This window comes from Thalia democratica, chromosome 8 (assembly GCF_965202585.1).
Source record: "Thalia democratica chromosome 8, ktThaDemo2.hap1.1, whole genome shotgun sequence".
NCBI lineage: Eukaryota > Metazoa > Chordata > Thaliacea > Salpida > Salpidae > Thalia > Thalia democratica.
Genome location: NC_139172.1, coordinates 34,350,109 through 34,377,831, shown reverse-complemented (window position 1 = coordinate 34,377,831; position 27,723 = coordinate 34,350,109). Strand labels below are relative to the sequence as shown.

General features: G+C 27.4%; 1 protein-coding gene across 1 annotated transcript; it reads right to left on the bottom strand.

The window, feature by feature from the left end:
* Nucleotides 1-961: 961 nt before the first annotated feature.
* LOC145842603 (uncharacterized) lies at nt 962-7,531 on the bottom strand. Its single transcript, XM_082950071.1, has 6 exons — nt 7,421-7,531; nt 6,759-6,898; nt 6,136-6,549; nt 5,616-5,909; nt 3,988-4,109; nt 962-1,788 (listed from the first exon to the last, which is right to left on the bottom strand). The coding sequence occupies exons 1-6, from the start codon at nt 7,464-7,466 to the stop codon at nt 1,419-1,421; spliced, it is 1,386 nt and encodes a 461-aa protein (XP_082806197.1). The 5' UTR covers nt 7,467-7,531; the 3' UTR covers nt 962-1,418.
* Between the last annotated feature and the right edge of the window lie 20,192 nt (nt 7,532-27,723).

Genomic DNA, 27,723 nt, shown 5'->3' with positions numbered 1-27,723 from the left:
GAACCTGAAGGGAAAGTGGAAGGACGTCAAGCCGAGGTACCTGCAAGATTGAAACATTTGTTTTGTTTTTTGTTGAAAAGCGACAAAACAGTGGCAAAAATGTACTCTGTGAGTATAACATAAATAAATAATTAAAATACAAGCTTTTTATTTTTTTCCAACAAAGTTTATTGAAAAAAATTTAGTTTGTTACTGGTGTAGTTTGCTAGACAGTTTTAACAAATAAGTATTTCCTTGCTTTTATGTTTTTTTTTCTCTAAAAATATAAAGTATACATTTTTTTTTCGTAAACATTCGACACTAAGATTTCTAGTCACTGTCTTATCTAAACATTATTCAACTAGCTTTTAAACTTCAATGCTTAAAGTATAAAAAAAGCATACGTACATAGTAATATTTAGAACTACTTTGAGAATTTTTATTATAAAAAACTTTTGTAATAAATCATATCAACCAACACTCAACAAAAAAAGCTTTTTTTATTCTTTTTTGAAGTTGGTGAGAAGTTAAGAAGAAATTAACTTAAGTTTATCTAAGCTCAAATTGTGTAATTAATTAATCGTCAATAAATCATTGCATGGTATGAAGACGGTAAATGAGCATTATTTAAATGTTTAAAATTTTAACACCAAAGTTAATTAAACAAAACTTATTTGGATGAGTTTATGGTTTTGGCGACAAATAAACGTAACTGACAAACTGTACAACAAGTCTTTTTAAATGTAAAATTTTATCAACATTTTATAAAATATTTTCAACAGGATATTTAATTAGACAAAAAACAAAGTAAAAAACTCAGAAAAAGCAAACCTAAAAAAATAACTTTTAATTTAATGATATGCATAATACAAAAAAAAGTTTAAACTTAATTACTGTTTATAATACATTTTTTAAGTATTTGATATATAAGACTTTACTTAAACAGAAAATTTTATACTATAGAAAATTTTAGCTACACATCTGGCTAATAAAAGCTTTTAGTATTTGTCAGTTAAAAGCTTAAAGCTTGGATTGAAGTTGTATTCTAAAGTATGTAGTCTCTAAAAGTTTGTAAAGTTTAGCAGCTAAAGTAAATACAAATTACCTATTTTAGACAAAATGACATCGATTTCAGTCGTTTTAGTAAAAATTATACATAATATCAAAATATGTTTTGGTTCTGTACCTAAAATGAAGAAATCTTGTTTAAACTTTAATTAAAGTTTAAAAAAAAAACGTCAAGCTTTTTTAAAACCTGTTTACTTCAAAACAGTTTACACTCAACTAACGTAAAAATATTTAACTATTAAACATTTTTGTCATAAAAAGCTTAAAAATTTAAAATTTTTCACAAAAAGGCTTGTATAAAAAACGCAAATCTACAAAACTTTCACAACTTCAGTTCATTCACAGCCTTTCTGCCGTTTTTCTGCTAAAGTTCAGCCGAACTTCAGCTCCGAACTGGGCTTTTGCATGTCTGTGAACGCGCACTGATCAATATCGAGCATGTTTTTGTTCATAAAATAGCTGAAGTTATCCGCGGGCTTTTTCGTGATGTACCTGTGATCAACGAACTGAAACGAATTTTCCCGCCGTTTCTCCCCCTCCAACGAAAAAACCTCGTGTAGGTAAATTCCCCTTCCCCGATACCAGACGTTCTCGAGGTGGTTGCGTTGCCGCAGCAACTCCCCCACGACCAGTTCCGGGTTCCGGGAAATCCCCCCGTCGCAACCCCGGCAGCTTATTGGCAGTTGGTGGATTATTTCTCCCGTTGTGAGGTCGATCGCCTGCATGATGTTCAGGATGAACCTGTTACGTCATAATACAATTTATATGAAGTCATAAACAAAAACTTAAAATTTTCAAAGTTCAGTTGATTAGAATGTGAAAATAATTTTTTTTTGGATAGAGCTTTACTTGCTTTAAATTAACTTAAAAAACAGTAAAATACATAAAATGTTCCTAGAAAGTTTTTTAAGCGTTGTGTTTTTTTTTTGATTAAAAAAGTACTAAAGTATTTTTATTGCTTCTAAAGTATTCAGCTTTTTTAGTTTATACAATTTAGGTCTGTTATGAATAAGCATTACATTTTCCGACGCAAACACAAAGTACTATAGTTAAAAGAAGTATGAACATGTGAAAAACAAAAAAAGTATTATAAGTTAAGCGTTTTTGAAAAAGTGTATAAAATATCAGGACACGGTCTTTATAGAAACTTTGACTCATATCCGAAATTGATCCTTTATTCATTGCTTATATTTCAACTTAATTTTGGGATAAATTTCAAAATTATGACAGATTGAAACTTTAAACAATAGATTGTATACAGCGATAGCTTTATAACGGCCATGCGATTATGAAACAGGAGTAATGATCTCTGGTGTAATCAAAACAATCAAATCAATAAACTTTTTTTTTAACTTGTATTATTAGTTTTATCAAAAAAGCTTTTTTAAATCAACTAAACAAGTTTTCAAACTCTTTGACATGTTTTTTGTGGTGCTTCTGAATTATTTTTAATTTTTTTTTTGTATTTAAGTTTAGTTTATAAGGAAACTAAAACTTAACTTTAAGGAAGAACCAGTTCTGAATATAAGTTAAAAGCACCAAAAGTTCAACTAGAAAATTTATACAGCTATATTTCTTAAAGACGATAAACTAACAATTAGTTGAAACTCATTTAAAGCTTTTTTTACTTGAAACTCATAACAAAAATTTGAAAACAAAATAACTAGTATAATACTTAACACGATAACTTTTGATATATTTTTATTCTTGATTTTTGTAAATAAAAATTTTAGTCACAATTAATTGCTACAAATTAAAGGAAGTTTTATTTTTAATATTATAGTTTTTACAATTACTCATTTTTAATACGGTTCAGTTTTTTTAGAAAAACTACTGAAATACTTGTTAAATGTTTTTTGTTTTTATTTAAAAATTAAGTCAAGTATTTAAGCTCCCATTCTAAAATTTTAAATTTAAATATTTTTTACTATAACTTATGTTTTTGATGCTTAAGTATTTTTTATGATTAATTTAAACTGCTTTTAAACTTAAATCAAAACTACTATTAAGTGTTTTTTAATATTATATACTGATCGCATAGTAACTGTGATTGTAGTAAATATTGAGTATTTATCAAACATGTTTTTATTTAAAACTTTTCCGTATGAGCAAGTCTTGTGATATATAATAATAGAAACGCGTTCGGTATTTTATTCTAATTTAGCTGGCATGCGTGTATTTAAAACCGGAATAAGCTTTGCAATGAATGCTGGTGATTTAAATTGAAATAAACATGCTGTTTTTAAATGACGCGTATAATTTATTGCAGGTTTAATAACAAGTTTAGTGAATATTTCCAATTAAAAAAGTGGATTGTTTTATTGATAAACTAGTTTGTTGTACTTTTGTGATCTAAATTGCTGAAAATTCAAATTACGTAAAATGCTCTATAATTTGACCTTTTTAAGAGCAATAAAAAGAATTGTGTCAAACACGTTTTTAATATTTAAATTGACATTTACGAAAGTTATAAATCACACAACTACCAACTAATGATTAACAAAAAAAACATTGTTTGTTTGACAAAAAACATGTAATAAATCGACGAAATTTTTAATTTGATATATTTTAATTTAATTTAAAGCATTAATAAACATGGTTTTGTGCGCACATAGAAACTTGGTTTTTTCAATACTACGAATTTACCACAACAAATAACTAGTTTAAAATTATAAAATTTTGTTTATACATATATTCCACTATTTCTGATTTAGTGTTTAAATTTAAATCTGGTTTAAAGTACTTAGATTGTACTACTTGCTTAACACAAAAAGAGTCTAAATAAACGTATAAAAGTTCTGCGTTTGCTATTAACAACTTACAATGCTACACACAGGTATCTTTCTAAACGATCTGTCAGTCAAACGCACGCAGAGTTTTAACTAATAACAACCTAGTAGTTAATTATAACTTTAAACTATATAAAACAATTCAACACACTTTTGCTCCGCGTCTCTGGAAACGTCTACGTTCTGCAGTTGCATGTGTTCTTTTTGTATGTGACAGACCTCCACACTCCACAGGTTGCCCTTTGACTGGGGTCTGTTCGGGTTCTTCAACGTCTGCAGAAAAGTAGGAGTGTTAACAAAATAACTCACATAAAGTAAACGCGATCAAACCAGCAGGTTTTGATTTAAACAGTTTACTAATGTTTTCACATTTCACGCTTTACTGGATATAGAGTACGTAGGTTAGTTTTTATTACGGTACTGATAGTTGTAGCTAACCATAGCATTACTAATAACTAATAGTTAGAAAAGATTTGAATTATTTTTTTAAAGTGTATAAGTACTTGAAGTTTTCTTGACAAACAAGTTTATATTCAAAAATCTTAAAGGTATTTCATCAACTGAGTGTGCTTTATTTAAAGTGTATACACTTAGTAAAAAGATAGGCAATACATTGATTGAAACAATAAAGCGTGCAACTGTCATTTGTACACGTTTTTGAATTCACACAAGCGGCTCTTTTGTGAGTCAATAAACGGTAACAGTGTGCTAATTAAAGGGCATGGATGACTCAAATGAATGTGACTCTCAACAGAATACATAACAGAATACTCAATACAATGCTCATTAGAGTACAATTCCCTTACGTGATTTACATACAACAACGGATCGACATTGAAATAAATAAAAGTTACTAATACAATGTGATGTAGTTAAAGAAAGAAATTTGATACAGTAGCCGCGATAAAAATTTAAGTTCTTTAGTTTAAAGGTCAACAGTTTTAAATTTATATGCCCAGATAAAAATAAACACACCTATTTTATTGACAGACATCGTTTTGTTATTCACATAAAGTATGAACAGCCCTACATAGTCGAAAACTTTTTGACTCTGTAATACTATTCATTTTTCACAATTAACTTTTTACGTACAATAAAAGTTGTGATGACCTTCCTACGGGCTCTGCTTGTTTAAATCTTTAGAATTTTTCACCTTACTGCATTATGTCTTAAACCCATGGTGGAAGTCCAAAAATTCACAAGAGTCACTTTCTAGCTGGTTTTGTTTAGGTCTTTTATATTAATTTTATCCAAGTTTTTTTTTTAAAGACTATTTTAAACTTTAATTAGTTTTATTTTATTTATATTAAAATTATAATTTAATTACAAGTTTGGTAATAGTTTTGAATGAAATCCTTGCAAAAGTGACTTCGTGCAAAAAATATCCGTTATTTTTACACCCAGATAAGGTAGCTTGTCATTACCAATTAAAATTAACAAAAAACAATATAACTTTTTCTATAAACAAAAAAATAACAAAACAAATAAAAAACAGACTTTTTAAAGCAGTTGTACTATGAAAAATTTTGCCTCACGGAATTGTTTACTCAGACAAACAGAGCTTATATTAACCAAATTTTCGTTTTTAAATTATAATTTCAGGTGTACCATTTTGTATAACATTTGTTCGTGTTGAAAACCCTTATCAATAAAATATTTTCCCACAAAAACACGAACACTAAACAAACTTTCTTTCCACAAAACCAACAAAGTGTTCAAAGACAGTTTAACTTAAATCATTTTGTAAAAATTTTTCTTACAAATATTCATCCAACAGACTTTTTTGAAGCAGTTGTACTGGGACAGGTTGTGCCTCACCGAGTCCCTCCACCCCTGGTACTCTCCCTGGTCGTCTGTGAAAAAGGCGAACATCCGGGTCATCCTCTTCAGTATGTCCGCCAGGGGCAGGCTCCTCTGCTCGCTCGAGTAAATCGCCAGCGTGATGAGGGCGATGTAGGAGTACGGCGGCTTGTCGTACCGCTTGTACTTGGGCTTGTCCTGATACTGCTCCATGTCGCTCCTGGGGTTTTTCGGGGAGGTTTGGCTCGTCTTCTGGGCTTTTCTTTTCGGCCCCTTTGAAGTTTTTGTTTTGTCAAGGAGGAGTGTTTAAATGATAAAGTGTTAAATTACACTGGCATAGTAGCATACTTGTGGCTTTTCCATTTAAAAAACTTAAAAACTTAAACTGATAAATTGTTATGCAGTATAAAGGGCTTTTAGCTAATTTTGTTTATGTATTTTGCAACTTATTTAGTTTCAAACTCAGGCTTTATTTTTTTATTAAAACATAAAAACTAACCGGTTTTGCCTTGGGACTAACGGAAACGCTTGCGTTTCTTTTCGGCGGCTTTGAGTAAACGCTTTGGCGCGCAATTTTTCCGGACTCTAGCTGCACAGAGTTGAAAGGCAAAAAGCTCCTCTTTTCCTGACCACCTGGCAACGAAACATTCAAGGTCCTGCCAACGACCACTGGACTCGGCATCTCAGGGGTCGGCGTCCTGCTGAACTGGCCCAGCGACTCCGAGCTCCGAGGGTTGTGAAGCTGGAACAAATTGTTCGCTGCGATGTTGGAGTACATCCGGGCCATCTGGATCGCGCTGAGCAACTGGTGGTTGTAGATGTTCTGGAAGGCCCAGTTGTACGCGTTCTCCGCCACCAGTTGCCGGATCAGGGCGGCCTGGTTGGTCTGGACCGCTGCGTTGTTCAGTTGCTGCTGTAAAAATTACTTTAAGTTTACATCTTGATTTCTCAATTGGGTGACGACAGCTAGTAAGTAGCGGAGAGTAATTGGGTAACTAACTAGTAAAGGATATATAATTAACCTGGGTAATTAGGTTTTTAGTTTCCGCCAAGTAAGCGATTATAAAAAGATTTTTGGAATCCCTGATCTACATTACGACAACGAATGAATTTAACTCATACCTGTTGCTGTGTTGCGGCGTTCTGTTGAATTTTCGCCATCGTTGAGTTTGGCGCGTCCAAGTTGCTTTCCGCGTACATTAGGTGGCGCTGCATGCGGTTTCTCAGGTTCGGCTTGCGGTTGCTTGCGCTCGGTAAAGAACCTGTTTGTAAAAAATATTTTTTATTACATAGTTTAAAATAGTATATTTTTAATTAAAATTAATAAACAAATTGACTGGTGTTTAAGTAAATAGTTACTGAACACTAAAGTGATGAACTTATGTATGTAGTTTTTTATTATTATTTAGAAAAAGCAAATGGTAAAAATTGAATGTAGTTCAAATCATTATTTTTTACCTCATTTAAAAAATAACAGTTGTAGCTTTTTAAAAGCTCATCTATTTATTAGTGAAATTTTTTAATTACATTTCTATTCATATAAGAACAAACTAACTCTTTATAGTCTTTTTAAGCTGTTTTTTTATTAACCTAATTTGAAAAATTATTTATCTTTCAATATTAAAATTTAAAAAAACGAAACTAAAAAGTATTCGTAAACACCATGCTAAGCGTCATTTTGTAACGCACTTTTAAAGCTTGCACCTTTTCTAGTTAAGTTACTTTCAAACAATAGTTATTGTTTTCAATTTAGTTAAACTTGCTATAAAATAGATAACATTTACCTGTGCTAGACCTGCGTTGTAATTCTTTGTTATTATTGTAGTTCATATTTACTGTTTCTGTAAAATCTTTTCATTAGAATTTTATTTTTCAAATCATCTTTATGGTCAATACATTCACAGTAAATGGTTTTTTGTTTCAAGTAAAATTAATAATTCTTTTACTATAATAATTTTTTGATGGTTAAAAAGTTTACACTAGTGATTAGTTTATATGATGTTTTGTTCAATAAAAAGTGATACAAAACTGTTTATTCTCGACAGCAAAAACTTATAAACTTCATAATTTTTGAAATAAAATTTTTAAATGTTTATTTGATCTCGTTTTACAAAAAAAGTATTAAAGTAAGTCTCGACAAAACCAAAAAAAAGGATATTCTTATCATCAACAACAAAAATTTTGTGTTAATTTAAAACCAGAAGAATATACTTTTTAGGAACTTTTGGTAAATTTAATGTAATATTTTTGAAAAGAAAATAAAGATAAAACAAACGTTATATCTGTAATACTTAAAATAAAAATCTAAGGTTTTGTAAACAATAACTTTATACTTTGAGTGCTAAAATATTTTATTAAGGTGAACTCAACGTTAAACGATCTTCGCTTTAATAAAAATATTACATCTACAAATGAAAGTATACCACGTTTAGTCATATTAAAGTCAATAAACTATGGTTTTCCAAAACTTAAATGTTGCTCAATTGTGGATTGAATACTTAAACTTCATCAAACTTTGAAGAAAAGGAATAAAAAATATGTTTATCTCGCAACTTAAATTTTACAAATTAATTTGTCAGAAAAGCAATTTGAGTTATAATTCAAAGTTTAAACAGTTTTAAAAGGTAATGATCCTTTATAAATAAATAAACATTTTTAACAAGAAATCTTATAAATAAAAATACTCAAAATGTAAACTAAACAAAGAAAAACGCAAGAATACTAAACTAAAGCAAATTAACCCTAAAACTTTAAGATTTCACTAATTCTTAACATTTTTTTTTGTTTCACGAAATAAATAAAAACTTTTTACAATATTACAAAAAAATTCAATGATTATACTTTCAAAATTAGTTCCAACCTTGTAAGTAGAGAAGAATTTAAAAATAAAAAGGTTTTACTGAAGCATTGACATAAATGAGTACTTGGCCATTAAGTAATGATGACAGAAATGCATACAGTTGAGTCTTTAGCGGGAGTGCTAGAAAATCGAAATCGGATTTTGTCCTATGACGCAATATGTTACGCAACAATATACATTCTTTAAACATTACATATGAATAGTTTAATGACATAAGTTTATAATAGTAGTCTATGAACATATGCTTTTTTATTCACTCCTAACTGTTTTTTTTTTAATTGGAGGCTCTTGAGTTTTCCTAAACTAAAAAAGCTAACTTTTTTGTTCAAAACAGTACTAAGGTGTTGATAAATAGCTGAACAAAAAAAAGTTAATTAATCAAATGTTTTTTTTTTGGTTTATTACCTTAATATTTTGCCACAAGCCTAAAAAAGTTTAAGTTTACTGTTATAAAACATAAACAATGAGCTTAATAACTTAGGCTATTATCAAAAATAACAAACTAATTTTACTTCAGCAATGCTTCTTTTTTACGTTTAAAAAGAATATTTGAAGCGGCTGTAAGTCGTATGCTTTTAAAAATTGAAAAAAAAAACACCATTATAAGTGTGATCAACTATATATTTACTAATCTTCTTTTTTCTTTTTCTAGTTAAAGCGGCTTTGAATATAGTTAAGATTGCAACACAATTAGTAAGAACAATTACCAATTAATCACGGTAGTTTTACACTAAAAGACTAAAAAAAAACATACTTGATCATGTTCAAATTTCAGTAGTTTTGTTAACTCAACTATTAAAACTTTTATGTTTGATTTTTGTTTAACATTAAGAATTCGTTATTGTTTTTAGGCTCATAGAAATATTTTTCAACACATACTACACAAACATATTTACTTTATTTTGTTTCTGTAAAACTATCATTCTCTCTTAAAACTTTACTAGAGACACTCTACTAAAACTGTCAACACAAATCTTTTAAATGTAGCTTGTCAGCAGCAATACACAGCTTGAATGAGACTCTGTAAGTGCAAAGTGATTGAGTGAATAAAAAAGTAGTAAAGAAGAAGAGAGTTCTAGTTTCTTCTTTTCAACTCTAATTAACTTGAGTAATACCCAAGCTTCGTTCACACGCCCAGCCAAGGGTAAAGTGTATTGGCTGTTTAAAAAAAGAGGCTTTTGTTACCTCACCTAATGAGGTTTGAACTTTTATACAAACTGATGTGTATTGGATTAATTAAATCGCAAGTTTTCGTTTTTCTCTATTTTAACTGTTGTTTCTTATTCAATGTAAAACAAAACAGATATTCAAAGTTTGAGTTTTTTTTAAATGTTTCTTTTAAAATTCTAAAACTTTAGTTTCTAGAATGTATTTATAAAAAAAAAAAGGCACATTGTATAGAATTTATTCTAGAGTTTCCTTTAAAAGATAAAAGTATCAGTTTCAAGTTTCATTTTAAATTCAGTTTGCAGATTAAAAAACAAAAACCAACTGCAAAACAAATAAAAGCACTTAAAAAAGGAGGACAAAACTATAGAAGTGGTCTTATTACGAACATGCCACTAAATTACAAAAGTCGACGCAATACGCTTTTACTTTACAAACAGTGTGTATTAATAAATCAAATGATTAATATGTTTATAAATTTTTTAGACCATTCAAGTTTATTCAAAACGCTAACTAATCTGTTGCACGGTTATACGCAATACACGTTTGTTTTACAAACTGTGTGTATCGATAAATCAAATGATTAATTTGTATTTAACTTGGTTAGATTTGTGGCTAGATGTAAAAACAATAAAGCTTTTTTACTGTGGCTAGCTTATTTTAACTATAATCGCAAAAAAAAAAGCAATTACTCATATTTGCATGTGGTACAAAAACTTTCTTTTCGAAATTATCACTTGCAATTTACCGTTGCCTTTCACAATTTTCTTATAACGTAACGAGTGTTAAGTCAACCAATAATTTTTTTTTAACACACACGCTTTCTTGAGATACAACAACTTAGAGCTTTTCAAAATAATTACTTGTAGTTTATTATAACTTGTTAACTTTTTTTTTCGAATTGCATAACCTATGTTGAACCCAAACAGCTATTTTCACACACTTTATTTGCAACCCCACACTATTTTGTGTATCAATCACCGAAGGAATCGACGCGTAAAAATTTGTTTATTCGAGACCGAGGTATCAATCAACGGCCCCCCTTTTTCACCTCCCAAACTCGAAATTCGACCCCCGAAAAAGTCTGAAACTTGATCAGGGGTGAAGCGAAAGGATGAAAAATACGTGACCAAAAAGCAAATTTTTTAAAAAATAAATAACAATCTGCCCTTTTTGTGGGAATGCAAATAAATTGTCTGAAAAACAAAGTCTTTTTGACAAATGCTGATTTCGCCTGTCATGTCTTGTTTTTTTCGGTTATTACGTTTCACCTTTTTTGATTTATTTAGTGATTACAAAACCGTGAATATACAAAACGTTAAACTTAGAAAGTCTCAAGTTTCTCAGCTTCGACACTTTTTGAAAGTAAGATTAGTTAGTTTTAATTTTAATGCATTTAAATAATGTTGTAAAAGTTTTACAGTTTTTTTAGTTAGTAAAAAAAAATTTTGTCTTGACAAGTAGTCAAAAAGTAAATATTTTAAAATAGTAAAATACTTTTTTTAAAAAACTTTTAAAACAATAAGCTTTTAAAGGAAATAATTTTTAAAACACTTGTATTATATTTCTATTAATTTTTTTTTTAGATAACTTGTTTACTATAAAATCGATGATTTTTTTTGTCGATTAAAACTGCTTTAAATGTTGTTTAACTCTCTAACAAATGTATAACGTTTGAATATTTTACATATTAGCTTTTTTTAATTTTTTTTTTATCCAACCAAAATTTATCTACTATTTAAATTTAAAATCAATATTGAAGTTTACTTAAAGTATTTTTGGAATTTGTCACGGATGTGAATATCGATCAAGTGTTTATATTTATAAATAAAAAAGCAATAAGTTGTACTAGATTCACACAATCACTGAACATACTAACAAATGCTAGTCTTAAAAAAATTGTTTAAAGTTATTTTTCAACAAATCGGTTGATTATCACTGATTAAAACAGAAAAAGATACAAAAAAAAACACTTTTTATTTATAATTTAAAAAAATAACTCCAAAAACTTCAATAAAAATAGCATTTGTTAAAGTTGTCATAGAATTTAAACTCTACTAAAATCTACCAAAATTTAAAAAAAATCAAGTAACTATTATTGTTGTAAAATTTCTTAAACGTCAAGTACTAAACTATACTTTTCAACGGTTTGATTTTAATAAAAACTACTTTAAGAAATCAAAATTTTAAATAAAATCTAAAAATAAGTTCTTTTTTTATACAAAAGTTTTTGTTAACCAATCAGTATCTCTTACGTTAATTGGATTGCAATTAATTTATTTTAATAAACTTAAACTTTTTTATTTAAAATATATGGTAAATTTTTCTAAGAAACATAAAAAAATGAACGTTCGAGTAGTAAACACAAAAACAATACTTTTTCATTCCAGCAATCTGACTCTACTTTGTAACTAAAATAAATGAACCTATCAGTAACCTAAACTTTGATACTTTGGTGCACTACCTTCAATTTTTTTATAAACCGTGAGAAACCTTCTTGTCTTAATCATCTTTCAAACATAGCAAAGTTTCAATGTGGTTTGCTTAAAGCATAAAGCCGTTTCTGAAAACAGTTCTTAGAAGAAAAAAAATCACTTTTATTAGTCTAAAATCCAAAAAAAAAAATAGTAATTGAGATGTTTGCATTTCACCAAAGCTAAAAAGAATGATAGCCAGTTTAACTTAAGAATGATATCTAAAAGTATTAAGCTTAAGTGCACTCAAACACTCGTCTTAATCCTATTTCGTTCAGTTCAAACACTCAACAAAGTTAAAAAACGAATCCGATGAGGTTTTTTATCACTAAACGGAAAAAGATCTCTGATATTGCGATTTGCATGCAACATGAAAACGCTTTTTTTTTATAATAAAATAAAGAACCTAATAAATTTTAAAACATACTTGATAATTTAAAACTTGTTTAAATATTTTACAGATAATCTTTCATAAGTGAGTCAACGTAAAATTTTCGATGTTCTTAAATTAATTGCCCACAGGATTTCATCTCAAAATTATTAAAAACATTATGCAAAAATAGTTACAAAAAAAGCTCTAAATCCGACAAACTGCTAAAAGTACACATGCTTTTCCTTGGCTTAGTTAAAATATTCGCTAACCAAGCACACAAAAATCTCAAGCTCAAACAAACTCGCTTTGGCTTTAACCTTGCGCGCGCTAACCAAACACGACCGACCTACATTCAACACGACTGACCTACATTCGAGCACAATGAAAAAGTTGCCAGCTTAACGTGTATTGTGCTCCGAATGAAAAGCCCTTTTGTGCCGAACCTTGAGCGAGTAGCGCGCGCACTCGTAGTGAGCTTAATACACAAAACGCACAATGCCTCCATTGTGCTACGTCACAATGAACTTCTCAGTAGAATTTTGTTTAAAATAGCGTTATGGTGACAGCACGGCCTATTTTTTACTTGGAATTTCATTTGAATATAGGCCATGATAGCGCTGTGAATACATTATCTTTGGGTTTTCAAGGATTTAAGTTTGTTTTGATAAGTTCCCAGTAAAGTTTTTGTTAAGCTTCTCAAGTTGGCGATTTAATTTTGAAAATAAAAACTCGGTTAGTTTTAAAATTAAGTGTTTTTATATACTGTTCAGTTATAATATTTATTTTAAAATCTGGTTTAATAATTTTTAATATGGAGTTAAAGCTATAGTTAAAGTAATTAAAACTTATATATTATATAAAATTTAATACGGATTTATTTTTTGATTATACACTGTGTTTGTATTGAAATATAAATAGCTTTTCTTTCACAACTTCTAACTAATTCAATCAAGTTTTTTAATACTCAGTTAAACTTATTTTGGTTAAAATAATCTATAATAATCTATAATATTTTATTTAGTTGAAAAACACTTCACAAAAGCTGAATACAACTTACTTGTTTATTCTTTCTCAACTATTTTATCAAAAACTACTGCACACACAAAATTACAAAGCAAAGACTTTTTAAAGCACAAACACGAACTGAGTTCTCAACTTACAAGTGTTTTTAAACACTACTACAAAAACTTCAAAAAAAAACAGATTAATAAACAAACAAGCTTAACTTATTTTTCAGTAAATACACACCAGTTTCAATAAAACTAGACCAAAATAAACACTTATATAGAGCACCATACAAAAGTGCCATTATAATACACGCGTATTGCCTTGTAAGTTTGATCTGTTTGATCAAAGCCTTTTGAAACCTACATATGTTTGAGTAACAAAACAAACCATTACACTACTACATTATTTTTAATGATCCTGCAAAAACTATTTTACAAAACAGATCTTTTTATGTACACAAATAAAAACTGATTTTTCAAGCCTCACAGTTTTCAAACAAAACTAATTAAATTTAAAACAAAATTGAAGATAACTTTTCAACCAACAGAACTCACTTAACTAATTTCGCAATTAACACACAAACTTCAATAACCAAATAAAAATAAACACTTAATTAGAGCACCATCAACATCAAAAATTTAGTTTGCGATGATCAAAGCGCTTTTTTGTTTGAAGCCTACATATATTCGAGTGGCATGAGTTTTCAATGAAGAATATTGGCAACAATAAACAATGGCCATTGTGATTAACGCATGGTGGTCAAGTCACGACGCTTCTTGGTAAGCGTATGACCAAAACATCCTGGCATTGAGCTTATTCGGTTTTATGAAAATTAATCAACGCTCTCATAAAGTTTATGTTTATAATAAGCACGTTGCGTTCTTTGAAAATTTTTTTTTTCAATTAATAGAGCGGCATGCCATCTGCGTTTTGTAACATTTTTATTTAAACCATTGTCATTGGGGTCGAGTTATTTAGGTGTTTTTAGCTTTGAATAGAAGATAAAAAAAGCTGTTAATGAAGCATAAACCCTTACATAAAACGTTAGAAAAAAAGACATGAAAGTACTAAAAATAAAAAACTTAAAGTCAAATGAAAAAATAAATAAAGTGTATTTAAGTCTTAAAATAACCTAGTCTAGAATTGTTTTCTCCATAGACTATGCTTTTGTACAAAACCAACAAAATAATTTCTACCATATAAGCTTAGAACACTTTAAACTTTTCTAAATAACTTTAGTAAACTAATTTTACCAAAAAAAAGCAAAGCTTTAAAGCAAATGTATGCAAATTACCCTTAACTTGAACGCTAAACACTGAAAAAAATGTATTCTGTAAATGAATAGTTACTTAGCATTTAAAAGAAAAAGATAATAATTTTCTTCAAAAGTTTTTGTGTACAACTAGCATAAAGGTTTCTAACATACAAACTAAAATAACTTTTGTACATAATTTATCAACTAACTTAAAGTTATACAAATTAGCATTAAGTTTCATATTTACTAACCAACTTTAGTTTTTTTTTCTATTCATCAACAAAATTAAAGCTGTTAAACATACTTCTGTAAACTACCTCTAGCCTAAAAGCCTAAAACAAAAAATATATATAACTGACAACATATTTAACCTTTAACAAATTTAAAAGTTTATTCTTACAATTAGCATAACAGATTATTCAATTTTGTTATGAACTTGCGTAACTGCGAGCTGAAAGTGTGAGCTCGACTGCGTTGAACTTGACAAATGAGCCTTTTCGGCTTTGCGCCTGCCACTGTGCTGTTTTTGTCCTTTTTTCAAGTGCTCCATGAACTTTGCTCAAGTGTATTCGACTCTTAATTTCGCGTTTCGAGGTTTGATGATTGATGCAGGTTAAATAAACATTTGGTGCTGAAACTTCATTGGGTTAAATCAATCCACATTCGATGTGGTTTTAGCGAGGTTTTAACTGTTCAGTCGATTGCCTTTGAATGCAGAAGTTTTGAAAAGATCAGCGGTTTAAGCTTTATGAGTTTTTTGAATGTTTTTATTCAAAAAAGCTGTGTAAATATACATTAAGCGAAGGGTAACATCAAAGCTGTGTCAAAAGTAAAGAATGAACTTTTAGTTTAAACTTGCAAAAGCTGTTGTTACGAAATGATAACTTAGAACTCTAAACTTTAAGCTAAAACGTATAACCCTGAAACTATTTTTAATTACTTGAATAGTCAGACTTGGCCTTAATAAACGAGCTGGTTCCAAACACTCGTACAGCTACTTTAACTACTTTAAATTAAGTGATAAACAATAGTGCACCAGTTTTAAACGCGTAATTTTTTGAGTTCATTTCATAAACTCGTTTAAGCGATGATAATCAAGTGACAATCAACAACGATGCTTATTCGATTGCATTAAAAGTTCAAAGCAGCTCTTAATCAAAGTAAAACGTTTCAACTGCGATCGATGGTGCTTGAAAATTAAAACGTACACAAACACACGCAGTGCTTACTGCATTGTGCGACTTTGTCAAAACTTGGAAGTCGTTTGAACTTTGTGAAGCAAAAACTTACGACAAAAACTTCAACATTTTGCAGTTCATTTTTCAATAAAGTGTGCATCAAGAAATGAAATGAGAAAATTACTTGGCGACACTTTAACAAGATTAATTTGCTTTTCTCTGAATTCACTGGCGGGGTTAGGTGGTTACGAACTTGTTTACAAAACAAAAGTGTGCAAGCTTGATAAACATTTGAATTTGTACGTGAACTTATAAGCTTCTTTCGGGCAATTTAACTGCTTGTTGGTATTTTTATTGTATATTGTAGTGTCTACAAAAAATAAAAAATCCAATATTTTTCAAATGCTTAGAAACTTTTTTTGGTTAGTTTTTCATAATTGAAGCTTCTTTTACGCAATTTAATTTTAACTTTTATTGTATTTTCTACAAAAAAGATCCGTATTTTCAAATTTCTTTAAAGCATTTCCTTTATTTCAAACTTTTTAGACATTAAAAGCAATGTTTTCTTAATTTAAATTTACTTTTGTTGTGTTGTATTTAAAAATTTTGATGAAAATAAATCAACAAACTTTATTCATTTGTGACTAGCTGGTGGTATAATAAACTAAATACACAGCGTACATTTATTAGTCATGTAAAGCTGTTTACTTAAAAACAAATTCATTAAAAGAACAACAAAAGATAATAGTCCTAATTACTATAAAGTTGATCGCCGTTTATATAACATAAGTTTCATTATAACCTTTAATTCAAAAAAGTAAATTAAAGATATAATCGTATAACCTTATCAACTTTTAAAGCTCTAAACTCTTAGTACTCTTAAAGTGTTTCTGAATGAATCCTAAGAACTTAACAAACACAAATCAAGTAGCACTATCACAAAATTAAAAAACAAACAGCAATCTCAAAGTGTAAGAATGACTACTAAAAAGATCATTTCTATAGTTTTTAAAATAAATAGTAAGTCTGCTTTTTTTTCAAAATAAACAAATATAATAACAAACACTGATCATAGCCAACTAATTTAAGCGATGTTTACCAAATGCAGGTTTTTTGTTGATTTCTGACACCCTTAGGCCTTAAAGTTTTCCTTATACTTCTCTTCAAGTTGCAATACAAATACCAGTTCAATTAACCTTGATTAATTTCTCTATTTATGATACGCTAACCGATCTAATCCATCAAATTTTTGCAAAATATTTCAGAATGTAAACTATCAGTCGGTGCTTCTTTTTTATATAGTAAAAGTGTAAAAGTATTTATAGTTGTAGTTGGTTTAATTTTTTTTTAATGACATACTTTTTAACAGCTTACTATCAAAAAAACTCAGTTTTATTTCATTTAGAATTAATTTTTACGCTCTATTAAACTATTGTTATTTAAACTCGTTTTCACAAACGCCTCCTGAGCAGAAGTTTAAATAAACAATCGCCCATTTAATAGCTAATTACCCATTTAATTTTTTGCCGCCGTACTAAATAACGCCCCCTGGAAGCCAAAATAGAGTTGTGGGCGATATTGTCCATTTTGTAGAACCCTGTTTCAAACTAGTTGTTTACTTATAATAATATTAACGTAGCTCCTTAAACAAAGTTTAATTCTTATAAATGCGTTATTTTAGAACTAATAAGCATCACAAAAGATAATAAAGGTAGGCATGATAAACAGCATTGTTTCTTAAAAACAACCTGTTTGTATTTGTATTTTAAAGCAGGGGTAGGAAAACTCCGGCCCGCAAGCCAAATGCGGCCCACTAAGCCAAAGTATGCGACCCGCTAGGTACTTTTAGATCAAAATTTACCTTTTCAAAACATTAATTGAAAAATTTTTGTGGTAAAGATTACAACTAGGCTCTTAATTCAATAGCTACTCTACTATTGCTAATTAAATCACAATTTTGGTTGAATATAGATATTTTATGTTGATTACTATAAAACTTTAAGTAAATTCGGCCCGCAGAAGACCTTTTTTATACAGTGCGGCCAGCGAGCATGTTTTTCTAAGAAAGTCAGCTCTCGACTTACAAAAGGCTGCACACCCCTATTTAAAGTTTTATCTATTTTTAAACGACTAGCATAATCAAATGCATGTTAACACAGCCAAAATTTATATTTTTGCTTTAGCAATTCTTTCAAAGGCCATTTTATCTTTTAGAAAACAAGAGGAAGCTTAACAGTTTTTTCAAAAGTTACGATTACTTTACACTTCGAATATCGAATCTGACAAATTCAGATAAGTTAATATAAATCTAGCATGGAAGTTTTTTTTTTCAATACTTTAATTTTTTGATTGACTAGCAAACAATAAAGTTTTACAAAAAAAATTCAAGTATTATGCTGTACTAGAAACTACCATAACTAACGTTTCACTTTGATCTTAAAAAAATCAAAAAATTATACAAACGGAAAGTTTTTTAGTTGTTGTACAAGTTTTTGTATTATATTTGCTTTATTACTACGTTTGCAAATTCTAAACTTTAAATGATAGGTTTTAGTTTGTAAAATACGTTTTCTACTTATGAACTCAGCTACTTATGATAACTACTTATATATAAATTAGGAACGAAACCAAAGTATTTACTATATCTTTCTATTAAACAATATCTCTATTAAACAATATCTCTTCAATATGTTTTCAAATATAAACGTTTTCAGGAAAAGAACAAAATAAAGTTTCTACTATCGAAAAGCAATAAATCATACTTCACGTTATAAAATATACGAAACTTATTTTTTATTCGGAGAAAACTTTATTTTTATGAGAAATCGAAAGCATTTAAACAAAAGTAATCTATAAACTTACACAAGTTTGTAAATCATCATTATTCAGTTACTGAATATTTTGAGTAAACAACTGGTTCTTGTTACTTTTTAAATACATAAAGTATCTCAAAGGAAATGATATTTGAGACAAAGGTCACTTGGTTTAAAAATACTTACAATCGTGACTACTAAAATAAAATAAAACGTATTTGCTTTATTTTTTCAATCTAGGCATTTTAAGTTAACACAAGTGTTATGTTAGTTTAAAGCAAAACTCAAAACACATTTATGTTTTATTTAAGCTCGTAAAATATATTTTAAAAGTTTGGAATACATTCTACTTAATAAAGTAATTTTTTAAATATTTTATGATCGATTGATGATAGACTGTTTTTCAATAAACATCTGTTTCCAAGTGATCAATTATTTCTAAAATATTAAGTGAATTCGAGATATTGCTTTATTCAAAAACAATGGTAAAAAGTAATAAGTGCGGAAAGATTGTTATTATTTAAAATTCCCCTAACTAAAAACCTAGTTTGAAGCTGTTTTAAGCCCTTTTTTTAAACATTATAGTTCTATTAATTGGTTTATGTAAAAAGTTTTCTTATTGAAAAAAAAAAGCTAAAGCAACAATTTGATCAAAAGTGTTAATAAGAACAAACGAAAACAGCATTGATATACTAAAAAAATATTTCATAAGTTAAACATAAAGTGTTTAAAAAGACATTGCATTCAGATTAAGTGTTGTAATAGTTTTTTCCATTCATAATAGAATTTTTAGTTTATTTAAAGCACTGACGAGGTTTTTTAGCAAAGCTTAGCTTGCCAAAAATCTTTTGAATAACACACAGTATATTTGTTTTCCTTCTAAAAAGTAAAGACCTACATTTTTGAAATATTAAATCAACAATAAACTAGTTACAACTAACTTGTACTAAAAAACTTCAACACTGAATTTCTAAATTAATTATGTCAATTTTAGCTTTAGCTTCAAAAAATTTAAAAAATGATAATTAAATAGTTAATTAAAAGCTTAGTAAAAATAGTATTAGTAGATGTTTATTTATACTTTTGTCTTTGCTTAACATTTGTACAAGTTTTATAGTTATTATCTGCACGAATAAGAAATTTTCTAACACAATTTTTTAGAAATTGATGTCATAATAGTATAACTTTTTAACTAATTCACTGTTGTTTTTTTATTCTATACTGTCAATTAAAAAACTAAGCAAAAACAATTTAAACAATTGACATTTTATCGTAAGCAATACATAACGAAAGTAAGTTTAATGTTAGAACATTGCAACAGAAGTAGTAAATAGATAAATAAGAAATTCTAAAATATTTCTATCAAAATAAACCTGACAAAATGAAATGTGAAGTCTGTGAGTATTGTATAGTTTGTACAATTGGCAAAAATATTACAAACATAGCATTTTATTGTAAAAAGAAATTTTTTATCAGTTTATTTTACATCATTTTATGAAATTATGTCTAGTGTATGGGTAATTCATTAAACCATAAACATCATAAGTTTGAGTAATTTGTTAGTTAATAAAAATGTATTTATTTTGTATAAGATTTTTGTATATAAGAACTTTAAAACTATGTTATAAAAACATACTTGGTACTCATATTAGTTTTGTTAAATATATGTAGACATAATTTTTTTAAAATTTTAAATTTATACATCTTGAATAATTATTCGCGTATCGATACTTTATCTTTTTAATTTAAATAAATAATCAGTTATTGAGTCATTTAAGTTAGAAGTTTGTAATATGTTTTCGAAGATACAAAAACGAAAACTACTTAAAAGTTCTTAGTGCGGAAAACAGTTACTAAATCCTAAAATTTAACTATCCACAGTCACTATTCTCCCTTTGTAATATTTATAGAAAAATAAACCAACAGATGTAATAAGTTTAATTCAATAAATCAAAGTTCAAATTTTGTTTTCATGGATTAAGTTAAAATGTATAATCAAACTGTAATATAACGTTAAACAAATAAACAGTAATATGAGTGTTTTAAATATTTAATTTGATATACAATTTTTAAGTTCATAACTTATTTTCAGGTTCTTTTAGTTTTAGTTTATTAAAACTTAATGCAGTATGGTTTATTGTAAAACTCAATGGTTTTATATCACTACTTTAATGTTTGTTTGTTTTTCTTTTCATTTTAAAAGTAAAACGAAACTGCAATTTAAACACAGCGTCATTCAGTACTAGGAAAGTGCGTAACATAGTGGCAGGGAGTACCTAGGAAGTGCGTACCTGGTTAGCAGGATACTGTATTTAAAAGTTTTTTCTGCAGAATTCAGTTACAAAATCATAAAACCTAACTATTCACAATGCTGACCTCCCTTTATAATAAATAATCTATGTTTTTCACAAAAATAAATCAACATGAATTTTTAATTTAATTGGTTTTTTTTGTAAGCTTTTTTTAGAAAAATAAACCAACAGATATTATGAATTTGAAATAAAAATAAAAGTTTAATTTTATTTTCGGTGATTCTAAAAAATAAGCCTCTTTGAAGCTATGTGCGAACTCAGTTATTATTCAATTTTTTTTTACATTAAAGCTAGTTTTAAAATTAATCTAAATTCTTACATTTATATCGTACTTCTACATATTAAAGGTTTTAATTTGTTTTCGACAGTTTTGATAATCAAGCTCTACCAACAGTATTTTATTTATTTATACAAACTTATAAATAAACAAAAAAAAACTTATTAGACGTTATGCTACCTTTTTAATTCAAATAGTAGTAGCATTGATGAAGTATTTAAAAATTTACTATAAAGTTGTGAGTATTTTTAAAAGTCTTTTTAAATATGACTGATTACAGCTCATAATTAGTTCAACTTTATAATAATCAGATCCATTTAAGTTTTCTTTTAATTATTTTACTTTTAGTTGAACTAATTAGGAGCATCAGAATTATTTCGATATTAAAGCATTAATTTAACAGAAAGCATTTGGTAAGGTCAGTGTTTCAAGAGTACTAAGAGTAGCAGCTTGAATATAAAACTATTGTTTATAGAATAAAAGTTATAAACAAAAGTCGCCCTGATGATTAAAAACGGTTTTATGAAGTTCTATAATATTTAGAAACATAGTAGTTCAATATTTTAATTTCAATAACATCTGTCGACTATTTTTTATTAAATTTAATGGAGTTAAACATATTTTCAGCAAAACTTTATTTATCTACTAAACAGTTTTACTAAATATTGTTAGGAAATATTTAGCTTTGATTAAAATATAACTTTTTTTCTATTGATAAAATCTCTATTCAATACAGAAATTTAGAATCTTACTTAAGTTATTCTTCTAAGACTTAAAGTATTAATAAAAATATTATATAAGTAAAAAGTATAATACAAACTAATCAGAGCTAGTTAATTTTTTTCGAGTAAATAATACATTTAACAGTCTTAATTTAATAACTTTTTTGAAACTAAACCAATAAAAAAATAACTTTTTCACAGTATTTCATCTACATACTATTTTACATAGTATTCTTTAAGTTTGTTCTTCTTTAAAAATTGCATAAATACCTTTCAAAGACTATTTCTAATCAATTAGTGTTATCTTCACTATAGTTTTTTGTTGATCATTTAGTATATTGTGTTCATACCAAATTAAAAAAAAAAGTATCCATAGTTTACTAATACTGTTAATCATCAACTTTGTAACAAAATTTACAGCTTATATTACAGTTACTTATAAGTTCTGTGTTAACTAGAATATCTAAACAAAAACTATACATTCTATTAAATCTGTCTAGGCTAAAAAACGAAATACTTAAACTAAAAATGGAAAATTCTCAATCAAACAACTTCGAGATTGATGAAGTATCAGAGGTAACTATGTAACTTTTTTTTGAACACTTTACAGTTTAAATGATAATGTTATAAAGGTGATAATGTTTTTATCACCATAGATAAAACTGCCTAAGAGTAAAAGTATTAAATTTACAATTGTTTTATAAAAGTATTTTGTTAGAGAACTCGCAATATATAAGCACCTTATGTTTAAGGCCATAAAACTAGAAATACGTATTATTTACAACTAATTTTTTCATGAGAAGTAAACTTTAAAATAAACAGGCAAACTATGACTCGGAATGTGAGGTATGGGTAGAAAATATGCAACAAAAGTTTCAAAGCTTCTTAGAAGGCTACCAGATTTGGATAAATGAAGTGCATGCAGCCAGTGAGTTGTCTCAATTGCAGGATGTTGAAAATGAGATAACGATTTTTAAAGACCTAAGTCAAAACGCAGTCAATGACTCAATAGAAAAGCACAATGTGTTAATCAAGAAATACCAGGATGAAATTGACAAAATTAAGGATAATTTTTATAATTGCACATTTTTAAATGATGAGTCCACAAAAAGAATTAAAAATTTACAACTTGAAATAAAGAAACTAAGATTCAAAAAGAAAGAAATTGAAAAACATCAAGAAAGAATGTTCGAAGCTATCGAAATACTCCAGCAGAAAATAGCGTTGAGCAAAGAGCAAATACGTATTCTCCGGACACAGGCAATAACCCAAAGGTTTTTTCGATTCACAGCTGACGAGTCACATGTTGGTGATCGGTGTGCGATATGCATGGAGGATGTTGAAGTTGGAAGAAACATGACGCGTCTCGACTGCGATGGCTGCCACACATTTTGTCAAGTTTGCATTGAAGGATGGTTTGATGGCCACAGCACATGCCCCCTTTGTAGACACGTGTTTTGGTAAAATAGTGTAATTTGTAGCTGTTTTCGCTAATTTCCTGTCGTATTGCACAATGTTTATTATCTGCATAGCAATAAACTTTTCCATAGAAACTATGTATTATCGTTACCAAATTAAAACAAACTAGATTTTACTTATACAAAATTAAATAATTAATTATTTTAAAGAAGTGTAACTGTGGTCCTTATTGAAACTACATGGTGTACGAAAGGTCTTTCGGTTGTTTAAACAATTATTACCATTAAATTCAATAAAATTTCAATGAGCACCTTTGTATATAGTTATACTAAAAATAAATATACTTCTGTACAACTATTTAGATAATTCAAAATATAAAATACAATATTTACTTTTTAATAATTTTAACTTGAAGTCATATGTCTCTAAGAAATCTATAAAAATATGATTAACCTCACCAATTTGTATATAAATAGTGTGAACGATACTCAAAATTTAGAATAGCCATCAATTTGTATACATTGTAAATTTAAAGTCTGTAAAAAAGTTTACTTGTTCGCATAGAAAACAATTTTATACTTCTAAATAATAAGATCGAATTAAATATACTGAAAATGCTAGGCTAATTAATTCAACGTTTCTAAAATTTTAAACACATTTAAATGCTTACCTTAACTCATAACGCATTAAAGTTTATTTTATTTTTAACCAGTGCAAAATTTGTCAAAGTTGTTTCTGTATTGTATCAAAATAAAAGACCTTAACCATGTAACTATTATCATACTTCCATTTCAGGGCCTTAAGTGTACAACAAAACTTCATTGGTATTATGAAAACTGTTGCGTTAAATTAATTTCTAAATTTTTAAGTATTTTTATAGTATATGTATCAAAAATTACGTTGTATGCTGAAATAAAGAAAATTTTAGTCTATTCCGACTGATATAAATTTCTAATTTATATAAATACTAGTTAGTTTGAAATTAATTTTTAATGTAAGGAAATTATAGTAAATATCAGAAATCATAAGATATTAAAAACAAACTATTACGCTAAAAGGTATGCAAGTATGTTGTTGAAAATTAGCAATTTTTTAATTAAATTTTCCGTTATAGTCGTAACAATAAAATTCTTAAAGTAAATAAAGTTTGCTATGTTTAATAACTGTAACTTTAATAAATGCGTAACTTCAAACAATGTTTACTATATTGCTCAAAAAAATAAAAAAACAAGTAGAGTCTAATAAATTGCAAAATTAATTTGATGCGATAGTGTAACGAAAACATAAAACTTAATTTTACATTGTTCAGTATTCATAAGTTGTAAACGTTATCTTTAAATTCATAAATGTTATTACAGCCTTTAGTTGTTGAAATTCAGTATTTGAAAACTTATTAAGAAGCGGAAACTAGCCTTTTATCTATGGTGAAATTTTATTAAAAAATATTTTATTGAACAATCTAAACTAAGGTTTCCCAAACTCATTTATTAAATCGCCCCCTTTTCAGAAATTAAAAATAAAATCACCCCCAACGATTTTACAAAGTAGGTTTTCATTTGAGTACAAACTTTTGAGCCAAAAATGTTGTGTTCGAAATGTTATTTAGTCTGGTACTTCTTATTCACTTACTTTTAAGCTATGTTCAAATTAGTTTACAACGCTTGAGTATATAAATTACAGTTGATATTTTATAAGCCCGGTAAAGTGTTAAATTACTTAATTATTAAAAAGCCTTCGGTAATCTGTATTCAATCCTGTTTAAATATGAATTGTTTGGAAACTTCTAAGTCAGTGGTGGACAACTTTTGTAGTCAGCAATTCATATTTATTAGAAAATATTTTCTAGGTTCAAATCGTTAAAGAAATTTAATTGCGGGCTGCATAATTTAAAAAGAATAACATATAAGAAAATAAAAAAATTTGAGTAGATTGTAATAAAATGGTTTAGTATTACTGTGATCTAGGAAATACTATTGTGAACTGAAAATCAATTTGAAAGCGTATTTTAAAATATTAAGTATCAAAAAACAAATTTTATTCATTTTGCACACGTAGTTTTCAAGTTACTTAGGGGGTCAAAAATTGACTGGATCTGAACCGTACATTGCCCACCTGAAATCTTAACTGAAACCTGACATGACTGAAATAATGTGTCATATAACGAACTTCGGATATTTAGAACTTAATACTTAGTAACTTGTTCAAGTCGCACACACACTTAAATTATTTTATAAATAGAATATTCTCAAATTACTATACCAGAGTTTAAAAAACTATAAGATAATGAACAGTTTTTTTTTACGCATTATGAAATAAATATTAAAATATAATTTCTGATCTAGTTTGAGAAAATTTGACCGACTGGTTGATTTTCTCACATGAATTGTTGTTTCATTAACAGCTGTAGTTAATGCAGTAAAATTATTAACTTTAATGCTAAGATATATAATAATCAAGTTAGTTGTAAAATTAAAAAATCAATTTAAAATATTTTATACTGTATATTTCGTAGTAGAATACCATGAATTAGTATTTGACTTCGAATAACCATTTAGGAAACTAAACCTTAATTCTAAGATTTTTTTATTATTTTAAATTAAAAAAAAATATATGTTTTACTGTTATTTCTGTAAACAGAAATTTAATAATAAAAAAAAACTTTTAATTAATTAAAAATAATTTTTTTTGTAACTGTATCAGTCTTTTTAATGGCTTATTTAATTCTTTTTAAAAGTTTTTTTTTTTAGCTGTTAGCCTAATTACGAACTATTAAAATAAACAACACATCCTAATTGCTAATATATTTCAACTAAAGGTAAAACAAAAACCAGTTATATTAACAGCTTAAATTTCTTAGTATATATATATTTTTTAAATAATAAATCAAGTAAGACAAAATAAATTGTTTAAGAATCTTTTAAATGAGAAATTTTCAGTCATTTCAAATAGATATCCCAAATCTATACTCTTTTAAAACCAAAAAAATTTTTTTTTTGAAATAAAATCTTAAATCATTATCAATATGTTTTTAATTATACAGATCAAACAAGTAATAAAAAAAATGTCAAATAAATGTCTTTCAAACAAATAAATTAATCACTGTGCTATAAAAACTTTTATTATAATGTAAAACAACAAATTTACTAGTTCAAAATAAAACTATTAACAACTTTAAAACAATAAGCATTTAATAAATACAGTGGACTTCTGCTTGAGTTCGCACTTTGAACAAAATTAAAAAGTGCGAACTCAAAAACTTATTATCATTTTTTTTTACAAAATGACAAATTTCAATATTTTATATGCAATAATCTAATTGATAAATATAAGATCCACTAAAACAAAAAACAAACATTCATTAAAAAAATAGATCTATATAAGCTATAAAGTCTTATATATTTTTTGTTAATACTTAGTTAGTAATAGACTTTATTAAAGTTAAATTTAAGAAAATATAAGTTTGCACTTTTTTTGGGTAAAAAGTGCGAACTCAAGAGGAAGTCTACCGTAATTAATATAAATTAGGCATTATGCAAACCTGTTGTAGAGTAAATAACTTAAAAAAATTGTTGTTATAAAAAGACTACTTAAACACAATACAAACAAGGTTAAATAAGAAATGTTTTAAAATATCAATTAAAACAAAAAAAAAACTTTCATAAAATAATGTCTGCTACTGAAGTCTAATATAATGTGAAGGATTAGGTTCATGAATACTTGCTTTTTTTTCTATATCTAATTCTTAATCAGTAAAGTAAAGCCTCAAGTCACCTCATTTACAAATATCTAGATTAGATCTTTTGCTCAAAATGTGATAATTGAAATGCACGCTTTCTCAACAACATAGCTAGAAGGAAAAGCTATAAACAACAATCTAATTTTTTCTCAAATGTTTGGAAATACTTATGCCTTAGTTTTTGTTGAGTCCAAAAGCTTTGATAATGTTCTTAGGAATAATTTACTTTAAGTTTAAGGTCAGTTTGTAAGTCTGAGAAGGTTTCCTGTAAGTCGTTTACTTCTAAAATATCTGCCTCGAAGGAACCATGTTTTTAACTATATGATAGCTTTTTTGTGTCAAATCGAAATTTTACTACATAATATGTTACAATTGTTAAAAAATCCAAAATTTTCCAGGCTTTTTTTGCCTAAATTGTCAAATTCTAGGTTTTTCCAGGTTTTTAGGTAAATTAGCCACCTTGAATAGTTTTATTTCTTAGTCTAAATTAGTG

Bases quoted from the DNA above. Each gene is read 5' to 3' on its own strand.
- LOC145842603 (XM_082950071.1), bottom strand. From the start codon at position 7,466: ATGAACTACAATAATAACAAAGAATTACAACGCAGGTCTAGCACAG. The intron at 6,899-7,420 runs GTAAATGTTATC...TTTTACAAACAG, and splicing joins ACAACGCAGGTCTAGCACAG to GTTCTTTACCGAGCGCAAGC. The intron at 5,910-6,135 runs GTTAGTTTTTAT...AAAACTTCAAAG, and splicing joins TTAGTCCCAAGGCAAAACCG to GGGCCGAAAAGAAAAGCCCA.